This window comes from Phalacrocorax aristotelis, chromosome 4 (genome assembly GCF_949628215.1).
Source record: "Phalacrocorax aristotelis chromosome 4, bGulAri2.1, whole genome shotgun sequence".
Classification (NCBI taxonomy): domain Eukaryota; kingdom Metazoa; phylum Chordata; class Aves; order Suliformes; family Phalacrocoracidae; genus Phalacrocorax; species Phalacrocorax aristotelis.
In genome coordinates this window covers 59,664,999-59,688,486 of record NC_134279.1, presented here as the reverse complement: position 1 = coordinate 59,688,486, position 23,488 = coordinate 59,664,999, and the positions used below count along the sequence as shown (strand labels likewise).

Genomic DNA, 23,488 nt, shown 5'->3' with positions numbered 1-23,488 from the left:
ATCTAGAATCAAATTGTGGGTTTGATGATGGATTTCGCTCATTTTCTCACAGTTGCTTCATAGGTAATGACCATTCTGTCCTGAACAAAGGGCTATAGACAAGCCCTGCAGGTGATGGCTACTTGCCTTATTTTGGTCATGGCTGTACTTTCTGAAAGCTGCTGGAAGTAAAACTATTAAGATGGTGCCCAGCAAAGAGTCCACTACAATGTGGAAGTCAGAGGGAAGAGAGGTATGCTTGCACTATAAACAGAAGGAATCACACGAACCTACAGTGGTTTTAAAATTGCTGAAAAAATAAGGGAGTAGGTGCACAATGAAGCCTCTGAGGTGAAAGAAACACAGAGGCTCCTGGAGATCCAGAAGAGACTTTGCAAAGTCTGCTTTTAAAAGTAGACTGAAAATAAACCTCAAGGAAAGAACCTACCTGCAAAGACTCATTTACATAATCTTTTTATTCCTATTTTGGACTATTTTCCTACTCATTCTGCACTTAACTCAAAAGAAGAACCCCCACCAACTTTTTCTCTAGCAGCACTCAGCTTTGAAATTTACAGACCTGATGTGCCAAGTGAAAGGAAAAGTTCAAGCAGATCTGTTAAAAGGCTACAGCCAACTTAAAACCCCCTTGGGATAAGATCCTATGTACATTGCCTCAGCGTCAGCATTCTGGAAACATCTGAGAAAAACTGGTGTCATTTTTCACTGCTCTTTTCAGAGACATAGTCACTGATGTTTGTGAAGGGCACTGTTAGTCTTCAGCTGGAAGAACAAATGTCCAAATAATAAGGATTCTGAAAAAGGAAAATCCTCTACTGAACAGCAGGGACTGTCACCGAAGGCCATGACTAGTTGGTTTTCTCTTCTCCCTTTTTTTCTTGGTGCAAAGAAGGTGTGTCCACCAATGAAATGCAGGACACATACCATAAAACTAAGTGACCTAGCAGCAAACATATCCACAAGAGATAATACACTTAAGATTAAGAAAAGCTAATCAATAAAGCAATTTCCTAGCACGAAAGAGTTAACGTGGAACACAAAAACAGAGGCAGAAACAGAACAAATAATATTATAGAGGGTAATTTAATTCAGCATACTTCAATTGGTTTCTTGACTTTTCCTTGTTCCAAAATGTTCCCCTTTCTTGACGATGCTACAAGTACCTTGCTACACAGCGTTTATCTTATTTTCTTTTCTATTCTTACTTTGTTGGTGGCTTCATTTTCTTTTTCACTCCAAGATAAAGCTTCAGGGAATTGACAGGCAACGCTTTTTCAGGTTTGCTAGCCTGCAAATAAAACAAGATTCTAATTATTTTATCAGGAATGTTCAAAAGAGAAAACGCCACATGACTGTCTTCACAGGTAGGCGTCTTTCATGGGCTGCACCCCATCTTTTCCAACAGATCATTATGGTTTTTTTCTCTCTTTCTCTCCCATTAACAAAGTGTACCAATCACTATTACTGGAAGCAGACTACGAACTTGAGATTGACATGAAATCACAAAACTGTAACACAACTGGAATAACGAAGATGTGGTGGTACAATTCACAAAACTGGAGTGCTTTAACATACGGACACAAGATCTTTGAGAAAGATAATTTAAGAGCAACACAAAGAACTTCTACATCGGTACCTTAGTAGTAAAAGGTCAAACAAGGAAAAAGTGGACCTAATGCTGAAAGGGAGGGTCAATGAGCAACAGCAGATACAGGTAAGGCTAAGATAACTCAATCTTCTTTGCATCAGTCTACACATCAGCAAGGTCTCCTGGGCCTCTACACTTAAGACAGGGTTCAAGGAGGATAATGACTGCACCAGAGGAGCACTGGATCAAGTCAGGAAAGATTTGAGTGAATTTAAGTCATGCAAGTCCATTGGATCAGACAGACTGCATCCAAGGGTTCTGAACATGCTGGCTGACATCCTTGAAAGGCTGCTCTGTGTCATCTTGGAAGTCTCAGAGATCAGGGGCAGCTGCTGGTGACTGGAAAAAGGAAAACACTGCATCCATCCTCAGTCAAGGCTGAAAAGATGACTTGAAGAACTAGTTGCCTCCCAGCCTCATTTCAGTCCCATAGTAAATCCTAGAGTGAGTGTTCTTGGAGCACATTTTGGAGCACATGGAAGAGAAAGTACTACTGGGAGCATGCATCATGACCAATGTGATTGATTTCTACAATAAAATTACTGGATCTGTGGAGGAGGAGGGAGTGGCGGATGTAACTTACCTCAGCTTTACCAAGGTTTCTCACACTGTCTCCCTCCATATTCTTCTACCTAAGCTGGGATGTTACAGTCTGGATGGGTGGACATCTATATCAGTAAAAAGCTAGTTGCATGATCAGAGTCAGAGGGTGACAGTTAATCAGACATACGCTAACTGTAGACCTATGACAAGGGGAGTACTGTAGGGGTCTATCCTGGGACCTGTCCTTTTAATATCGTCAATCACCTGGAGCACTCGATCATCAAGTTTGCAGAACAACCCAGAGGACCAACTAATAGGCTTGGGGGCAGAGCTGACTTCCAGGGGGACCTATACAGGACACAGAAAAGGGCCAACAGGAATCTTATAAAAAATCAACATTGATAAATACCAAGTCCTGCACCAGTGAAGGAATAAACCTCCCCAATGACACAGACTGGGGAGCAGCTCTGCTAAGAAGGACCTGAGGGTGCTGGTAGATGGCAAGGTGGGTATAAGCCAGCAATGTGTCCTGGAAGCAAAGAAGGTCTCATGGGCTGCGTTAGCAGAAGCACAGCTGCTAAGGTGAGGAGAGCAATTTTTTCCCCCCCTCTCCTCAGTATCGGTGAGACTGCATCTGCAGTTCTACATCCAGTTTTGGTCCCCCCAATAGAAAAAAGAGAGTCAATCTGGACTGAGTTCAGCAGAGGCCCACCAAACTGGCTGAGGGCTGGAACACTTGCCCTGTGAGGAGAGGCTGACCTAAGAGCAGCTCCCCAGTACCAACAGGGAAGTTATCAAGAAGACTGAGTGAGGCTCTTAACATTATGAGAATATGACTAGATGAAAGGAGAGACTTTCTCCCATGAGGACAGTCAGGGACTGCAACAGGCTGCCCAAAGAGGTTGTGCAATCTCCATCCTCAGGGATTTTCAAGATTTAACTGCATCAAGCCTTGAGCAACCTGTTCTGACCTCAGTTGCCAGCCCTGCTGTGAACAGGAAGTTGGATGAGAGATCTCCTGAGGTTCCTTCCTTCCTTGTTCCTTCTTGAACAAACTACCTTTAGCCAGCCTACAACAGGCATACACCCACACTAGGTATGAGAACTGAATGTGCCTGGAGGATGAAATGCTGTAAGTAAACAACTGAATTCTCATGTACACTATTCTACTACAGAACACAACTAACATTTAACACAACACACTAACATCGCTTTAGTACTTTTAGGTCAAGTGCTTTAGCTTTCTATTTAGAAAAAAAAGTACTTAACAAATCCGATAGTCCCAGTACATAAAGCTACTCCGTACTACTATACTGTCCCGGATTCTCAATTTCTCCCTCTACAGCTTTCAATCTCTAACACACCAGTGTGGGTAAAAGAGACAGAACGTGAGATTGCATAAACATGTAAGAAAAAACAAAACAAAACAAAACAACCCACACAATGTTTTATGGTTGGTATTCTTATGTAACTTCCCAAAGTAAGGGTGCTGCCAGGATGAAAATACAGCCCTACAAACCATGCTATTTAGTTAAATAACAGTATATTCTCACAGAAATGTACCTTAAGGAAGCTGTTTGTCTGTATATAAGCTTATCTCTTAACAACAGTACATTAAAGTGGTATGCTATTTCAGTCAATTAGCACATTATTGCAATTTAACACATGGTATCATGGAAACGTTTCAATTTTTTTGATAATTCTCTTGAACAAGAGAAACACTTAATAGAATGTATCTCCACCTACACATAAAAACTTAATTTGCTGTTAATGAGAATTTATAAATTAATTAGCATGCAGTCTTTTTAAATACAATTTTGCATTTGCAATGTCAAGCTTTCCTGCTGTTCATTTTTAAAGATGACTAAAATTAAACACACATTATTAGTGGAACTTGAACATCTCTCAAAAGAAAATAAAACAAACTGATATATGGTATTTTGTCAGGATAGTATTTCCATTCACTTTTTAAAAAAACAAATGGAAAGCCATTTAAAAGTAACACTGGCTAAAACTCTACCCGAGTTGGCGAATTTAATGTTTTATAAATCAGAATGGCTTTAAAAAGCAGATTATAAAGTAGTACAACAATCCTATCATAAACTCTTTCCAATATACTAATTAAGGTTTTAGGGGCATATTAATTTCTTCTTACATTTGTGCCAATTTGAGTTTTAGCACTAAATTATGAGACACTATCTTTGACATTCTGGGGTCATTCTAATTAAGATTATATCCACAGTATCACAAGAAGACATAATACTTCTTTTGCATTAGCTTACATGAGCAATGGACCTGTCTTTAGAAAAAGTACTTTATGAAGGTCAGCAAGTATACATCTGTATTTGCTGGATGGGCAAAACAAGCAGTCAGCAAAAATAAAAGAAGTTTAAGAGATTTTTTTTTTTAAACCAGAAATTATAGAACCTAAAATTAAGTCATCGTTCACAATGTGTATTATTTAGTTTTATACTTTAATACAAGCTGTGCACACCCAAAAACATTCTTTAAAGAGAACTCCCATGAAATATTAAAAACTGAACCCACCGTGCTATTAAGTATGCCTAAATTTGCTTCTATGGAATTCTGAAGGTCTATCTAATTATCAGTACTAGTTTTTGAAGCACGAGAATACATCTGAAAACTGTTGCTGGGAGGCAGAGGAAGATTTTGCTAGTGTATTGAGAGCTACTGTTTCTTATAATCTCTTCTATCACGACACTTCTAGGTATAAGAACCCTGTTGCTTGTAATTTCTAAAGGCTTTGTGTGAGATAACAAGAAAAAACTGCATGCAGCTCACTTAAGTTCCATATTACTTCTACTACTGTTCTCTGCAGTAAGTTTTCAAAAAACTAAGTCACAAGACAAGCTGTAGGCATTCCTAAACACTGGCTTATTTTTAATTTTGAAAGCTTATAGTAATGTGTAATTATGATAGCTAAATGACCAACTGACACAAACTCCTTTTACTAAAGCATCTGTGAAATAAGAAGATAAAAATCTTGTACTTCAATCCCAGACTCTAGAAATTGCCATTTAATATCAGAAATGTTGATCCCTTTGTCTTTCTTCTCTTTTTCATATGAAACAGAAAACTTAAGTGAGTGTTTAAGAGTTTGGTGAAGAGTTTGTCTGTTGTACCTTAGTATCCTTATAAAGAAGCAAGTTTCTGTCCTGTAACACAAAATAACGATCTTGAAATTTGTTTCCAGACAGTAGTTTTGATGGTTCTTCTTTGTACTTCAGATTGCCGGCTTTCACACTACCTTTCTCATTTTTCTCTATCAAGAAAAAAAAGAGAAGTGTTCTGTTAAGATTTTTACAACATTGGAAGCTTTAGTTTTTTAGTGCCCCTAGCATCACTGTTTATCAAAAGACTAAAATTACAATTCCACTAATTTGTTATTATGTCATATATAAAAATAAAGTTATATATACTTATTAGATATAATTAATTTTATTATATTACATTAAAATACACATTATATATTAATATATATTAGGTATTAATAAGAAAGGTATTCTTAAATATTGACACCATTATCATTTTAAACACTGGAGGAAAAAGTCTTCTTTGTTTCACTTCTAAGATAACATGGGAAGAATCCTCCAACACATTTTAATTAAACAATCTTTTCAGAATAGAATGTGCAGTTAAGGCCAAGAGTACGACATGGATACTTTTAATCTGTGTGCTTCAGAGAGGCAAAAATTTTCCATTAAGATCTGATTTTGTCATGAGTCTGTCTACATTTTCTTTTTGAGACAAAATACACATAGAAACACACATATATTGGGTAAAAATAATAATAATAAAAAACCAATTCCTGCACAAAAATCCCCAACAAATCAAACCAAACCCAAACCACAGCTGCAGTCAGCTTTATAAAGCATTTAACTTTGTACTGAAAAAACTTTTATTTAAAAAAAGAAATCAGAACGAATGAATATTTTCAATGTTGGAGACTAGATTTTTCAGCACATTCTCAGCAATTTAAAATTCTAAACAAAATATATAAAAAAAATTACTATTACATACAAACTACTACATCACCACTTCCAGATGCTTTCGGTTTTCCTATTCTGCCAAATATGTGTGTTTTTTTAAACTAGTTTATCAGCTTTTCCCAGCAAGTCCACTTTCAAATAACAAAACCTTCTGACCACTAATTACTGTAATTACCATGCTGATATGACTCATGCATATCAACTCAAACCAAAACAGCACTTTAAGAAAAGTAAGGATCAACAACAACAACAAAAAATCCTACTCGCATCTTATGAAGTCTTTATGAAAGAGCACAGAATTCAGCAGAATTCTGAAGTTTTCTTTTCTCCTTTAGGTGACTAGTGCTGGAAGCAGACTGCCAGCATGAAGAGAGAGCAGTTAGGCAGGAGATGAATTCTTCTCCATTCCAGTCAACACCATTTCGCCTTTACAAGGGAGCGATACTAACAGGGCTAATAATTCCCTTATCCCAAAACACTAAAAGCCTACTACTTATGCCATATTTTGGCTTTCACTGCCTATTTTATTTTGCTAAATGTAGATATGCAAGTCACTCGCTTATTTAGGAAATATGCAATACCCCTGTTTAGGAGTCGCAGAATGATACCACTAGTTTTTATAATATATTATTTTCATGATAGTAAATAAAACGGTAGTGTAAAAGGAGTACGTGGTGTATGAAGAATAGCATCCTTACCCAACTACTCAACTGGCTTTTTTTCATTAAAATTCCATTTACGATTTGAGCAGCTGATATCAAAACTTGATTATTAAGAAGGAACACACAATATAATCTCAAAAAAGAATAACAAAATGTTTTAAATAAATCAACAATAAAAAATAACATAAAATATATTTTCACTTGGTCAGGAAAGACAGGAATACAGAAAAGACCAGCTTTCAGTGTTTGCATAATTTTTTTTTTATTTGTGAAGAGCGGTATTACACAGCCACAGCTACCTACACAAATATTCATGCTTTGAAAGCCATGCTTATATAACGTGTACTAAACGAAATGATGTATTTTTTCCATTTTCATACATTCTGCTAAATGAGCAGTCAATATCTTCAAGTACTGCATGATATGCACAAAGCAAGTATGAGAGATGACAATGGAGAGTTAAGAATTTGCATGAAACATCACTAATGACCATAAAATGCAGGGTCTAATACAAATATATAGCATGGTACTGTTTGCAACTACCTGTATTTCAGCATTTATGGTTTTTGTCTTTCTTTTAAAGAACGTATAGACAGTCCACACATGACTGTTTAGGAAGAGCCCCAACACTTTAATAGTGAAAAATGAATTAGTGTATTAGATGCATGGTTGTGCATGCACAAAAAGTACATGAGTGATACCCAGTCTCAAATGCCCAACTATGCAAGTACACTTTAAAGTGCATACAAAAAAATAAAAACCCAGTTAGGTTATCTTTCAAAACTCAGAGTCAGATTCTACTATCATTTGTACGGTATAGAGACTTTGTAACTAACTTGAAAAGTTGTATCTCAATCCCATCTTTCATAGTGGCTGAAGAGCAGCTGTTTAAAGAGCCAGAATTAAATTATTCCTCCTCCTAACTCTAATTATTTGTAAAAAGAAGATAATTAAAAACTGTGAATCTAATTCCCTCTTGCTTTATATCTTAGTACACACTGAAGTTATGAAAAATATTTGAAAATATAATGGAAATTAAAAAGATAATAAATGTCTTTGATATCATCAAATAAAACCAACTACATTCTAATCAGCATGTTTGCTATGAAAGGAAAATCTCAGAACACTTCCCAGTATTTTCATTAGAGTTTAAGATAGAATCTAAAGCAAGAATCAATACATTTCAACAATTAAAATCAGAAGTGACTTGGATTGCCTCAGTCATAAGTGCAAATATACACACAGAGTTAAAAAACCTGCTAACATATTTCCTCTTTGTCAATAAGATTGATTATTTCATGTTCAGAAAAGAATATGAACGCTTATCCACACAATCACAAGCCTTTTTTTTAAACCATAGCAAATGACAGTAGCGGGATACTTCCACATCTGTACCAAATTGGAAGATTTAAAATTTCTGCACATAGCTCTTGAAATGACAAAAACTCATTCTAAACTGCACAGCGTTCCCACCATAACAAATCTATCAAACACTTAGAAAAGCCTGAAGGAGGAAAAATAATAATCCTATTAATTTATGATATTCTATATTCTTTGGAAGCCAGTATTTCATAAAGTAGACCTAAAATAATCATGATGTGTCCCGATCAGTGTGATTTTTCAGATACAAATTTTACTAAATATGCAGAACTTTCTAGAACTTTGCAACTACTAGGAACTAGATGCACTCAATCTATTCAGAATTGATCCACCAATGGATTAGGAGCTTGCTTTTCAAAGAATATCTGTGAATAATAGCCCCTGTTCTCAGCAATCAATACTTCCCACTCAAAAAATAACTCTTTACTGGTAAAACTTCAAGGGCCTATATACACACACTTTATAGTGAATCTATTCTCTCATATTTTTCTAATAAATAAAACTTTAATGTGGGAAATTTTCAGTTAAGGAGAAGAAAAAGGGTCTTGAAATAGAACTAAGCTGTACAAAGTATCTCTTATACCAAAATATAATGCACGCCTTGTCCTTCTGAACAGCACTTGAAAGAGTGCTCCTGCAACAAGCATGAAAAGCTATGGAGTAAATTGTCAAGACACAATAACTAAAGATATGGAGGAGAGTGGAAAACTCACCACGAATTTACTGAAACATATCAATACAAATAAACTAACATTTTTTTTTCCTGGAAAAGGAGAGTTGATTTCTAGGCAAGAGAAAATATACCTCTAGACCTCAATACAATATTTGATATTGCACAACATGAGAAATTAGTTTAAAATGGAAAAAATGAGAATGAGTATAATAATTATGAAAAAGGAGAATGTGCTACATATAAGAAACATGGGAAATGTTGCACTAACAGGGTAGGTAATGATAAGTTGCCAGGATGAGATGAGGCTAAGAGAGTTGTCCCATTAGGTTCACTATTAAACCAACAGTATTTCAAACATCACTAAAGTCTCTAGAAGAAAAAGGAGGAAATTCTGATGACTCAAAGCTCAGAGGACACTAAAGAGAAAAAAAAGAGGTCAGGAATATCTTAGTCTGTAAGATTCTAACATAAATCAGAGAACCAAGGGAAATTAATGGAATTCAGTTATAAACATAATTTCATCACAGCCCCATTAATTTTACTGCAAAGGAGGAGGACATTCATCCACCCAGTTGTCCATTTGTATGGACTGAATCCATTGTTAAAAAAAACATACTTCAAATAGTAGTGGTTGGACATCGGGCCTCAGCCCTCTTACTCAGCAAGGAGGAATTATCCACATAAAGAACATGAAAGAGAAAAGATTAAGGTCTCCCCTTCTTCCTTCAAGGCAGAAGTTATTTCTTGTGCACTTTGAGATGGAAAGCCCTGCTGTAACCACAACTGCATCCTCCTCTAGACACTGGGAGCATCCCCTTCCCCAGTGACCTCATCCTGTGTCGTCACTCTGACACGATCTAATGATGGAAGTACATTTATCTAAAAAAACTCTTTTATCTTTTTTCCCTGAAATAGCTGCTTACTCGTTTCAACAGTGTGTACAGATGCAAGACTAGAAATAGAAACAATGAACACAGAATCCTGCACCTACAAAATGTGGATGAATGGTGGTGGCTTTCTGTTCATCTTTGCCTCTGCTTAATATATACACTGTTTTGCTGAAGCTAGTGAACTTGTTCCTCAGTATTGCTAATGTTTCAGAGTAAATTTACAAGCTAAAAGTGGACTCAAACTCTAACAAGATGAAATTACTACAGAACTGTGTATTATTTCATTATAACAAGATGCCCTTAGAAATTAAAACACGTTCACTGTGTTCCTTAAAATGGCATTTCCACTTTCAAGGAAAGACTTTGTAATAAGATTACTCCACCATGTAGAATTTGTAGAGATCAACACTATAAGTCTGCAATATGACATAGATTTTTCCCTTCAAACCACTAAGACCCTTCAAACCAATATCACTTATGTCATATGGTATTAATTATTTTAAAACACACAAAAAAAAATCTAGTGAATGTGAACATTCAGTTGAAAGCCAGTATGGCCAGACTAAGGTCAAACTGAATACAACTGATGCAAACAATTACTGTGATGGGTTGGGCAAACAGAGAGATGTAGAAATTAGGAGAGAAGGAGGGCAAAGGGCAGATATCTCCTTTAAATAGTACATTTTGTAAATTGAACTTCAGACATTACCCCAATCCTTATGTGTTTCTCAGAGCAGTGTTTCCCACTGTCCTTATGACCCATTCCCTTTTCTGATTATACCTAAACACAAACTGAGTGAGGTGATGGGAGTTCATATATCAAGCTTTTAATGAAGTAGGCTGTTTCTCTCTATTCACTAACTGCTATGACACTTACAGAGATAGCGAAACTCAAACACGAAAGTCATGAATAGCACACTTGTTAAGATTGGTTCATAGTTGTGGAATGTGCTTTTACAGGAATAAAGGATGATGAGAGAAGGCTATTACTTTCAGAATAAGCATAGCAGCGTAACTTTCACTTCTTGAAATCAAGACAGAAGACATACACAGATTTAGAAATTAATACCTCTATGTATGGGGAGGATATCTACAGGAAAAGAAAAGATTACATATTTGAATAAGTCATTAGATGAAATCAGGTAGGTGTTAAACCAGGCATCATCTGTCACCATTGCATGTTTTACAGTGACAGCATACAGGATTTCAGCTGCTTGAAAACAGGATACTCATTTTTGGACATGCTTAACTTCTAAACTCCTGCTTCCTCAAAGTGAATACTACATGTTATTATACAAGTGATTTAAATCCATATATTATGTAAAAAAATAAAATAGGACTGGGGCAGCTTGTAAATAATACTTTTTCCACTATATATTTGAGCTATATTTCCTTTCTTGTGTCAGATCTAAATTCCTCATCCTTCTGAAAGGCCACATACTCTCTAAGTCATTCAGTTGCTTAAGTATGTCATTCAAATTACCATTGTAGTTTGGAGTCATCGGATTACATAATGGAAATTATTTCTAACATATAAATTATATGTTTTATATATAACACAATCATTATATATACAAGATATATGTATATATATTCTACAGAGAGAGAGAGAGAGTGTAGTGTATTATATATGTGTGTGGACTGTGCAGAACTCCACTACGGATAAAACAGCAGTCTCAAGCTCCACAGCAGAAGTTCACAAACTGTGGAATGAATGCAGAATTTCTGTATACTTTTATGATCAAATGGGAGAGCTCATAGTTTGTAGGAAAAAGAAGATACATATTCTCTATGTTTTAAAAGGAAGTCAGCACAACCCTCTGTAAATCAGTAACTTTTATAAAGTAGTAGTAATACAGATGCTCTGGGACACTTTGCCCCAAGGAAACAGTTATAAAAGAATTGCCATCGTCATGTCCCTACAAGAAATATCTGAAGTTTTAAAAAAAGATACATACCACTGTAGAATTTAATCATGTCAGCTGTTAGAAATCTCTTTATTATCAGATATGCAGTGCCAGGCTCTGGTAGTGAACTCCAGTGAAGAACTTGTTCTAGTACATTCTCTGTATAATGCAGAGGACGTTCTGAAAAATGCCAGGGCAAGGAGGAAAACGTTGAAATTAAAAAACCATCGAACCAAACAAAAAACAACCAAAATTGGAGGCCCTTAAAAGTTACGTGTGTCTATACACAATACTGTCCCATTCACTTTGAGCTACAGAAGAAAAACACTGCTTTCAGAATACGACAATTAGGCACATCATTGACTTTCTGCAGCAACACCTTTGCTGGCAGAGTCTGCAAAAGTAACAAATATCAAATTAAACAAGCAATAGTCAAATGTTCAGTGACACTTTTGTGTGTAGTTATTAATATTTTCTTATGTAAATACACTAAAACACTGCTTTCAAACTAAACACAAACATTAGGAACTATCACAGGGCATACCTAAATATGACCAGACAGAACTGAGACCTGCAGCTATACTGGGCCTTGCAGGTCTAGGCTTCATATAAAAATGAATCATCATAGCTACCAATCCTCTGCACTCAAAAACCAAAGAATTTGGAGCAGTCACAGTGTAAAAAAAACCATACTATTTGCATAGATTATATTGTTTGTTAATAATCAAAGCAGACTGAGACAGACATTTGTTTTCATTACATTCCTTTTACTAGAAGGGAAAAGTCTTCCTAGGTCTTCTCCCTGTTGCTGTGGTTGGGGAATTTCCATACTTCCACTTTTATATTCCAACCCCATACAAAGAGTACAGCAAGATTAAAATACCAATAGATGAAGGCATGACTAGACTGTATGCATGCACTTCAACACTTCAGTTGCTCAAACACAGATTGTTGATAGATATCATCCACCCTAAACAGAAACCCAGACCCTTTCACAGGTTTGACAAACTGCAGTGATACACCCAAGTCCAGACAGTACTCCATACAAACCCCGGTTCATATACCAAATGAAAGTAGAGAAGACCTTGCAAATAGTCCCTAAATCTGCATTACTAGATCCAGCAGAAATCTGAGTGTGACATGTACTGCAACACAGCCTGAGGTATCACACAAGGCAACGCTGATGTGGATGAAGACTGTACAGTTCCTCTCTCTATTAATCCTTCCTCCACACCACACCCTCCACCCCCAAAGGCTTTCATCTGATCAGCAGTAGGTACCTACTATAGTAGGTAGTATATATAGCAGTATATCTATGCACTATAGGTAGGCTTAGATTCATGAAAGCACAAAAACTTTAACAATGGCTTTGTGGGCTACAACTCAGAGCAGTGGATCCAAGTGTCATTTTATCTCCAAAGAGATTTTTCCAGAAGTTTTGAGTTCTCATTTGCATACCAACTTATGCAACTCAGGCCTTAAGAATATGTGGGTACAGCTCCTGGAAAGTCACACCTGTGTGACTGTCATGTGGGGTCAGGCAGTCTAGCCTGTGTCTCTTGAGTACTGAGGGGAAAAGTATGCTGCCATAATCTCATTTTTCATTTCTGCTAGGGTAGATGAATATGAAATGTCAACAGCTGCTTTGGGACTGTCCAGCACTACACTTTAGCAGAGCATATTTTCCCGAACACCAGAGCTCCAGAAAGCAGCAGCCACAAATAACACATTTCAGCAAGAGAAAAAAATACCTTACCTATAGACTTGCTATACCACTTATATATAGATTTTTTTATAATTCAGACATGACAACAAAATAGCCTAACAAATATACCATTCTGTAGACAGCAGCTCAATCCCTACTTTATAACACCATTTCTTCTGGCCCTTTTGTTTTAAATGGTCAAACTTGAAAAGAAATTTTTAAACTTTTGGAAAACTGTGGATGCTGATTGATAAAGATAAAACAACTTCTTGCCTTTGTACAAAGACAGAAAAATCAATTTCAAGAACTTTACAAATCTAATGCAGGAAACACTGGCAAATCACCACACCTTCCTAGAACACCATCACTCCCAGAGTAAACACCTACTGTTTTATTTATAGTTACATTTAAGACCATCTGTCATCATGGATTACACGGTACATAAATCATCATGCTGAAATGCATTAGCTATTTTACTGGCAACACACCTCATTTACAAACTATCCATCAAGCACAAATTACTAAAAAAGTTATACACCCTATTTTCTAAAAGCATATGGTATTGAACATTCTGCATTAGGTTAGATAAAATTATCAATCATCTCAACTTTTCTATATGCAAATAATTTAGTTGATTTTTAATACTGCTATTTTAGTATTTTGAACAGCAAGCAGTCAGCACATACATCCAATTACCCTTTTACTTAGGTCATCACATGCTGGTAAATATCCAAAACCAGTCATTTTCACCTTAAATAACACTAACTATCAGGAGAAAATGACTTTTTAGAAAACATAAGGTTCTAATTTTCTTGACTTCTCAGGGGTCGTTTTCAGGGCAGTGTATCTTAAAACGTAAAATATCTCTTATAGCATTTCAGGATTGAGTGTAACAAACTGAATACCACCATGCACTGGACAGGTACCAGGCCATGACAGGAACACAAGCAGAAATTTAATTTCTGTCAGAAGGACACTCTGATGTATGTTTGAAACAAATATGCAAACCTTGTTTCTGTCATGACATGTCAGAATCTCAACTTATTTGTAAATGCCTTAGATTACATAATGTTCAATGGTGTTTGTTAAATGATACTAGTAAGATCAACCTTTAGCAGCAAAGACTCAAATAGATTTTTAGTTCTTCAGTGTCACAGTTGGACCAAAGACTGCACAGGACTATTTTTCCTCTGTTATTTTTTTCTGCTTCAGCTTTTTGAAAATCTGCTAGATTCAGCCATAGTACCACAGGAGTCTTCCTGATTCAGCGCCCCTTACCACACACATTATTTTTATTTTTCAACATTATTAATTCAGTTCACCTGTTCTGATGCACAGATTCTTCCAGAAAGTGGCCCACAGAGCAGGCTTTTGATCAACACAGCCTCTACTGATTGGAGCCAGGTGCTGAGTTATGACTTTAGTTTGCTTTTTGCTTGTTTGTTTTGGTTTTAACACACTGGTATGCCACTTCTACTTTGTGTTGTAAAGTCTTGCTACAATGGGACACAGTCTAATCCCTTGCCAATATTTACTGTCCTATATAGAGTGAGACACTATGACACCTAAGCTTAATTTTGCTGATCTTGCATAGTGACTATCTCAGACAACATTTCTAGCCCACATTAAAATTAGTTGTTGCACCCAAATACCTCCAGGAGTGGCTGTGGGGTCTATCTTTCATATTTACTTTCATGTTCTCTCTCAGCTATATATAGTTTAGCTTTCATTTGCCTGTAAATGTTATATATCATGTTTAAGAAAATAAAATTCCTTCTTCAAATTTTTCTGTTACTCAGTCAAAAGAAATAGAAGCGTCCTGATAACACCTACAAGTACCCTAGAAATCCTAAAGGTAACAGATGCTAGCATTCTTTGTGAGTTGACACTTGCACCTGTGAATCTGGAAATGAACTCTATATTACAGCTCTACACAGTAGACTGCAAGATGCAAAGTGGGACCAGGATCATTTATTTTAAGTCAAAAGGGAGAATGCAATTCCATTGTTGTTATTGATACTGCCAAGGACAAGACTGAGTCTATTGGGAATATTAGTAAATCTAAAGAGATTATTTTAAGTGTATCTGAGAATCAAGTACAACAAAATTATTCAAATGATCTTGGAACTTTTAGTAATCTTAGTTTTCTATATTTTTTCATAGTTTTTTTTTCTTAACTTGAAAATAGGTATCTTCACTACAGAAATGAACTAGTCCACAGTTCACTCCTGTAACATGAAAACAATAAGAGCAGCAACTTACTATGAAGTGCGAATAGATGTTCCTTTTTACTAAAAACATTTTGTCCACATGTATTCTTCAAAAAAAAAAAAATCAGACTACAGCAGTAAGTATTCACTGAAGTACAATGTCTTAATTAAAAAAAAACTCTATTATTTTGTTAAGTATATGTAATTATAAGGTGCAAGCTCCAGCTTGCATAAAGCACTCCCAATGTTAAAACCTCTTCACAGTTCATGAATACTGTGACTGTGTGACATTTGCTCCTGTTGGCAGCAGAACCATATTTAAAACAAATGTTTCAAGATTCTGTTAGATACACTGTACTGCCACTTGCCATAAACAGAGAATGACACAACTTTGTCTCCTTTATCATCTACACACAAAATATTTGACTAAATAGTAAAAAAATATCCTTTCCCCTAAGTGTGACATGTATTTTCTCATTTCATTTTCTGAAAAACATTACTCCTTATAAAATCAACTGCTGACATTCTAATGAAAGCAAGCTGCTTCTTTGAGACTTATTGGTAAGACCTGCTTTTCTATAGCTGATGACTAATGAATTGTGAATCAGGGTAATATAAAGAATATTTTGTCAGCCCCCAATTTATAAGCATTTTAAAACAATTTATCACATTATTTCTAGCAAAATGTAGAAAGAAATCATAAAGATGTCTCAGTAAACAAATGTAAAACAGTGGCATGAAGGCTAATTTTTTTTTGTTTCTATGAACTTTTTAGTAACTCTTTAACTAAGCTTTAGATTAAGTATTGAAAAGTAAAAACAATAAAATTTGAGGAACAAGGACAAATTTAAGTGTCACTAACCTAGTTCTCCATTTTCAAGTACTTCAAAAGCAGCCCAGATATCATCCTTGTTGGGAATAATGTTTTTGATTGCTAAAACATCATTAGTTAATTCTTCTGCTTCCATCAAAGGTGATACCTGTAATATAAATTGAGTCAGTGTATAATATATTACAATTCCCAATTTATGATTTGTTTTTTCAAAATCTTCCTCCCTGAAATTGACTTTAAAAAAAAAAAAAAGCAGATATACTGAGTTGGAAACACATAAACTATTTATCAGACTCCAGCATACTTTCCTTATTTTGTTCCATGAAACCAAAGTTATAATTTTTAGCTGACTGATAACTTGGCATGTTGAAATTCCTTTTCTCTACCCTTGAAAAATGGGGGAAGGAGGGAGGGAAGGGGAAGCCTTTGTATGTTTTCTTGGGTATGGGAAGGTAAATATTACCGAAATACCATTTTTTAATCTTAGCTATGCATATTCCCATTTTTATTCCTATTTAAAAAAAGCATGTCTTATGTGCAGGTATGTATCTAGGTATACCACATGCCACCTATATGTACACACACAGGTGCTAGTGTCATATGCTGGACAGAACAATAAGGAAACAAAGAGGGATGTGTAACATTAAAAAAAAAAATGCATTGCCCTAAATTTTTTACTTCCTTCTTAACAATATCTATCCTTTATCATTATTGAAATAAGTTATTTTTCCTCAGCATCCAAACAATAGAGCACTACTACATGGACATGAGTGCGTTTAAAATATGCTATCGCATACAAGACTGAAAAACCTCAATTATAGTAAATAAAAAGCTTTGGTTTCTTAGTACTCAAGGAGAGGAGATAGCCACTGGCAGAAAGAAAAATCAGGAGGAAGGTAATTTAAATGTACTATCGAATAAAACCAGCATTCACTGTATACTTGTTAATGTTCTTGTGTGCTGCAGCCATAGGACTGCAAGAATTTATGCCACTGTATACTGCAGCAAAACTGAAGGAGGGCGTCTCCCCTTTCAAATTGTGTCATAACATTCTCCTTAAAAATGCATAATAAACTGCCTTTACAAAATTCAGCCGAAATAGCCAATTTTTAAAAAAAGATTATTTAAAGGAATAGTGAGAGATATAAATTCATACTTTCATGATGTAATTACATAAAAACGTGTATGAAAATAAATTTAGTATAATTCATGAGAAAGTGCTTAGCAAAAACACTGTATCACTTCTATCACTAACCCTGATTATAATACTACAGTCTGGCTCCTTTCTTTCCACGTAAACTTCAATAAGCAAGTCTCCAGCCTGGGAAACCTAAAACAAAACACAATTTAAAAAAAATTAGACTGTCTTAAAGATATTTAAATATCCTTTTAAATTGCGAAAGTACATTTATTATCTAGTAGACGAGCTAGAATCTACTGAACTCAAACCCTTTTTTCATCCACTTACCTACAAAAGTAATGCAGATGTTGACTCTACGTGAACCTCCACTACGTTCACTTTTATTTGACTACTGTAAGGAAAATAAAAAAAACTATTCACAGATTCAGGGGGGAAATCTAAATCCTGACTAAAGCTAACAGAATCATATCAAACAAAATGAGCACACTTTACAAATACACATTCAAGAGCAAGAAAACTAGGTGAGACACGAAGTAAGTGGAAATTTTAAATTTATATTTAAGACTGCAAAGTTTAAGACATGAGTGTATCTTAGTATCTTCAGCTGTCAGGAACATAACTCAGCTTCTGAGGTTAGTCAGGCTCACTTCAGAGCCAAAACAGATGAATAGAATTTAAAATCATGAAAAAAGATGGCCTGGAAACCCAGGCTAACATGAGTTACTTAAAAATCAGAGGTAAATTTACAAATAACAGAATATTTCAGCCATATAGCCATATGTACACATCCATAATCAAAATTCATTACTATGAAGAATAATTTTTTATTATTAATCACAATGAAAACTTAGAACCATAGAATCATTAATGTTGGAAAAGACCTCTAGGATCATCAAGTTCAACCATCAAGCCAACACCACCATGTCTCTAAAACCATGTCCCCAAGTGCCATGTCTACACAATTTTTGAACGCCTCCAGGGATGGCGGCTCCACCACCTCTCTGGGCAGCCTGTTCCAATGCCTGACCACTCCTTCAGTGAAAAAGTTTTCCTAATATCCAATCAAAACCTCCCCTGACACAGCTTGAGGCCATTTCCTCTTGTCCTATCACTAGTAACTTGGGAGAAGAGACCAACACCCACCTCACTACAACCTTCTTTCAGGTCGTTGTAGAGAGAAATAAGGTCTCTCCCCAGCCTCCCCTTCTCCAAACTGAACAACCCCAGTTCCCTCAGCCACTCCTCAGCGGACCTGCGCTCCAGACCCTTCACCAGTTTCGTTGCCCTTCTTTGGACATGCTCCAGCAACTCAATGTCTTTCTTGTAGTGAGGGGCCCAAAACTGAACCCAGTATCCAAGGTGCAGCCTCACCAGTGCCAAGTACAGGGGCACCATCACTTCCCTACTCCTGCTGGCCACAGTATTCCTGATGCAAGCCAGGGTGCTCTTGGCCTTCTTGGCCACCTGGGCACACTGCCGGCTCATTTCAGCCAGCTGTAAACTTGTCATTACGTAGTTAAAAATGGAATTAAAAGAAATTATATCAACCTCTGTTAAAAAGAGCTCTTAAAATTTCTTCAATACATTTCTAAATTTACTTATAATGCTAATGTGTGGAATAATTAGAGGAAAACCAAAGAATATACAATAGTTTAACATACTCAATACCAACAAACATAATTTAAGAATGTCTAATAATATGACACAAAGAAATTGGGAAGTCAGTAAATCCAACATTTCATGATCAAGGAGAAAAATGTGATTCATGAGGAGGAATTTAGTATTTTCCATCATTACTAGGTTTGCTCATCTATGGGAATAAAATTATCTTCATGGATAAGAAATCACTTTACTTTTCTACAGTTAAAAATGTCTCACATTTTGCCTGCTCTAATTCCCTTGCAGTATAGTCATAAGCGTTTTCAAAAGATTGTAATTCATCCCAGTACCAAAAATATTTTCTAAAACTAAATACATGGTGATGATCAGATCACGTCAACAAAAAAATAAGGCAGAAAGCTAGACCTTTCAGGAGCTGTACCCTTTTATTAATAAACCAATATCAAGAATAATCAAAATAACATTAAGAATAACAATTTCTGTTTTAATTTTGAGAGCAGTATTCATAGTGATGCTGCTTATTTATATATTACCAAAGAGGAAGAGGTTAAGAAATGTAAAAAAACTGCGTAATACACAGAATAAGATATGGAGAAAATGATAGAAACAGGCAGGCTTTGGGATACATTTTGATTAATTTACAGAAGCTAAAACTACATTTCTATAGAAAAATAAATGGCAGCACTCAATTTTAAAGAACATTAACATTCTGAAAAACAGTGACTTTAAAGTTAGTTTAGCCTCTGAGAATAGAAAACTAATGGAAACATTTGTGAAGAAAAACATCACAAAGCTACTTTGAAGAAAGCAGCTTAATTATAGTGGCACAGACTCAAAAAAGCTCATTTCGTTGTAAAATTTGCTTTTCAGATGATATTACAGAAAAAGGTTGGAAATAAGAGTGGTGCTGACATTTGATTTCCACTGGGCTCATGTAAACAACCTTATGGAGAGAAAATGTGATGTTAATTACAGCAGCAAACAGAAACAGCTGGCATAAGTATATGGTGGACAGAAAATGAAGAGTGGCTAATGAAGTGCCACCTGGAACAGAACTTCAGTGACATTTTAGTCACGAGAACTTACAGGTCTTCAGCAGAAATTTGGTTCAGTTGTTCTCTGAACACTCTGCATTACCAGCCTAGAGATAATTCTACTATTCTACTATAACAACCTATATACTCAAACGTATCCACATCAATGATTTTCCCACAAATATGTGCACATTTTGATGTAGTAATATCAGCCTATCAGATGTTAAATGAAAAGGATTCTTACACACAATTCTTAATTGTAGCTGCTTGAGGCCTAAGTTGCCATTCACCCATGCTGTTACATCATTCAGTCTGTACCACGCCATCACTTTTAACAGTAGCTGGAAGCCCACCCAAAAAAGCTCCCAAAGAGCTACCTATCCTGCATTAGCCTGAAGTCCAATCTCCATGCTATATGTTCTACATGTGCAAGTCTTACATACGCATGGTCTTGCAAACTGCTTACAGGCTGAATGATGGTAGCTAGTGACAGAGGAAGTGGGGCAGTTGAATATGTTTCGAAATACCCCTTTCTTTCACTGAAATAATGAAAGACATCAACTTAAAGCTATGCCATTCCAGCTAACACTGTTTTATTCTGAAAATGTTTATCCTATTTCAGGTCTGTACTGGTAAATACAGCTCATGACAATTGCCTGGGGTCTGGCTATTCTTTATAGAGTGTTAATCTAAGCATCAAATGCTAAACTGGACTTAACAGCAGCAGTTTAAAAGAAGTTTATACGGCCATGCCTGATAGAACATAAAAGTATAGGCATCTATATAAGCAGGTTTTCCAAAATTATGAGTAATATGCACTTTATACTCATGACAGAAGTTATAAATATAAAGTATAAAAAAGAAGAAGGTCAATCTTTTTCAAAAGGACTTAGGTGTTAGTCCAGGTCTGGCTCTAATGTATTCCCCCAGCAAAACCTACTGACAACATCATGCATACTGAGGGAAATGTTGAATTCTTCCAGAGAAAAAGTTATATATAAAATCTCAAAACATCCTTGTGAACACCTTCTTTTAATCAGTGGGCTTCAGGCAGTAAATACTTTGAAATAATAGCAAGTGCACCATCTTTGATCAGAATTACTTCCTTTTGCATTGAAGTGGTCCCAGGCATTAGACATCCATGCATTTCACATGTTATGTGCACATGGAGTTTCAGAAAAATGTATTTTTAAATTGAAACCCTAGTTACATTAATCATGTCTGCTACAGAAAAATTGGCAACTGACATAAAATGTTCCACAGCTTAATTCAGAGGGGAAAAATGTTCGTAGTCACAATCAAATTGCCACAAATGACAGTCAGGCTTTTGAGGACTCCATTCCTCAGTTGTTATATTCAAGGGGGAACAGGCTGACATAACAGAGAGAATGCAGTCCCTATCCTTAAAAGCAGTTCAAACTTCAATTTATTAACCATTAAAAGCCAAAGGTTTTGTTCCAATGTCCATTACTTGTTTAGAAAGCTAAAAAGAAAAAGACACATTTCTGGGGCAAGTCCTCCCAAACAACTAAGGTCTCCTGAGTTCCTACTTGCTAGCTTGACTTCTGGTGACTTCTTGCAGGAAGTGCCATACAGAGTAAAGATAAGCAATGATTTCGTAAGATCCAAAAACATTTTCTAACTGAAACTCAGCATTTCATAATGTCTTCATATACAATATTGACAGAGACTAATGAATAAAATCCAGCATCTCAGGTACTATTTTCCTCATAACAGGTTGTAAAAACATGTACTGAATATTAAGAACTCATGTTTTCCAAGTAGGAATCTGGAATCAATTCAGATACACAATTTTAAAATGTCCCAGTGACCAAGTTTGTTCTAAGAATTTTTCATTACTTATTTTCTTTATAGGGGGAACATCATCAACCACGGCTCTAAGTTACGATCATTGCCCTATTTGGGAAACAGGGAAGTCTATCATTCTGTATACTATTTTCCATTTTATGCCATTTAAGTCTATATTAAAGAATAAAGACATAAAACAACATACACAATTTATAATGCACATCCATTTTGCCCACACAATACAAGTAATATAGCATAAAATATATGATTAGGTCTTAACAGTAAAATATTTCTAGAAGAGAGTGAAAATGGTGGTACTTTACCACAATAATTTTTCATTAGTAATCAATTTGTCTGTCTCCTATTCACACTGAGAACTTCTAGCATACATAAACAAAAAGAAAATAATCAGAAATATCTGTAACAGTTCACATGGAAAACCAAAGTGTTTGGTCACATAAGGTCTTCAGCAATGCAAAAAGGGACTAAACAGATTTTTCTGGTTTAATTTCACAATAGCAATCTACAAAACAATCACTTATGTACATAGGTATCCAAGAAATTAGCCTTTTCTATTAAAACATTCTTGGTACCTAAAGTTTCTTTTCTTACTTAAAACTGGTGCCATCTTTGTAAAGCTGAGAAGCTCTATCCATCTAACCACTGAACTCATCCTGAATACACTCCGAACGAGCCCACTGCCAAACCCAATGATTTGAATCCACATTTCCAAGACAGTGCCATAATGGATGGCTCCGAGTTATTCCAGGTGGTTGTAAAGTTGTAGAAGGATTGTGAAGGGGTGAAATCAGATACAAAGGAAATAATACACTCCACTGCATCTAATAACGCTGTACCACACCGTAACCACAGATATTCAAGAGAAGGAAAAAATGCATTTAGGTCAGCCTTTACCTTGCTCAAGGAAGTGTTTAGTCTCCTCGTTCCTCATCTGCATATTAAAATGGAAGAAAATGTTCAAATTCTCCTCTAGAAAGTACCTTATCTTAAGAAGATGGTTTGGGTCTGTGAATCAGTATCCAACAACATACACTTGTTCAGGCATGCAAAAAAAGGGAGGATTTAAGAGGCTATTTCTTTCAGCATCCCAGCTACTGGCCAGGTCAGATGGCTTCCTATGTAGCATGCTGACTGTTAGGACCCCAAGTTTCCCCCATCCATATCACAGGTGACTTAAATACTTGATCTGGGACAGAACAGTACATCTGGAATCCAGAAGCCTTGCACTACATCCGTAAAAAGGAAATACTGCTTCACATATGACACAATGCCTGAGTTCATGCCACCAGCAACCTAACAGCATGGACCTGGAAAAAAATCAGGACACACTCTGGTCAGACGTCTGCCCTGAGCAACAGGGGTCCCAAGATAACAGAGCGGGCCAGGGAGTGCTTCTGCACCTC

The 23,488-nt window shown here is 35.9% G+C and overlaps 1 protein-coding gene across 2 annotated transcripts in view; it reads right to left on the bottom strand.

The window, feature by feature from the left end:
- The window catches only part of ARAP2 (ArfGAP with RhoGAP domain, ankyrin repeat and PH domain 2), a 137,089-nt gene that overhangs the window by 13,820 nt on the left and 99,781 nt on the right, over positions 1-23,488 (bottom strand). For both annotated transcript variants that reach the window (XM_075091712.1, XM_075091711.1), the window contains 5 exons: positions 17,716-17,790; positions 16,491-16,608; positions 11,765-11,893; positions 5,335-5,474; positions 1,206-1,288 (listed from right to left, as the gene is read on the bottom strand). In XM_075091712.1, the coding sequence (XP_074947813.1) occupies positions 1,206-1,288; positions 5,335-5,474; positions 11,765-11,893; positions 16,491-16,608; positions 17,716-17,790 (545 nt within the window). The remainder of the gene's footprint in view (positions 1-1,205; positions 1,289-5,334; positions 5,475-11,764; positions 11,894-16,490; positions 16,609-17,715; positions 17,791-23,488) is intronic.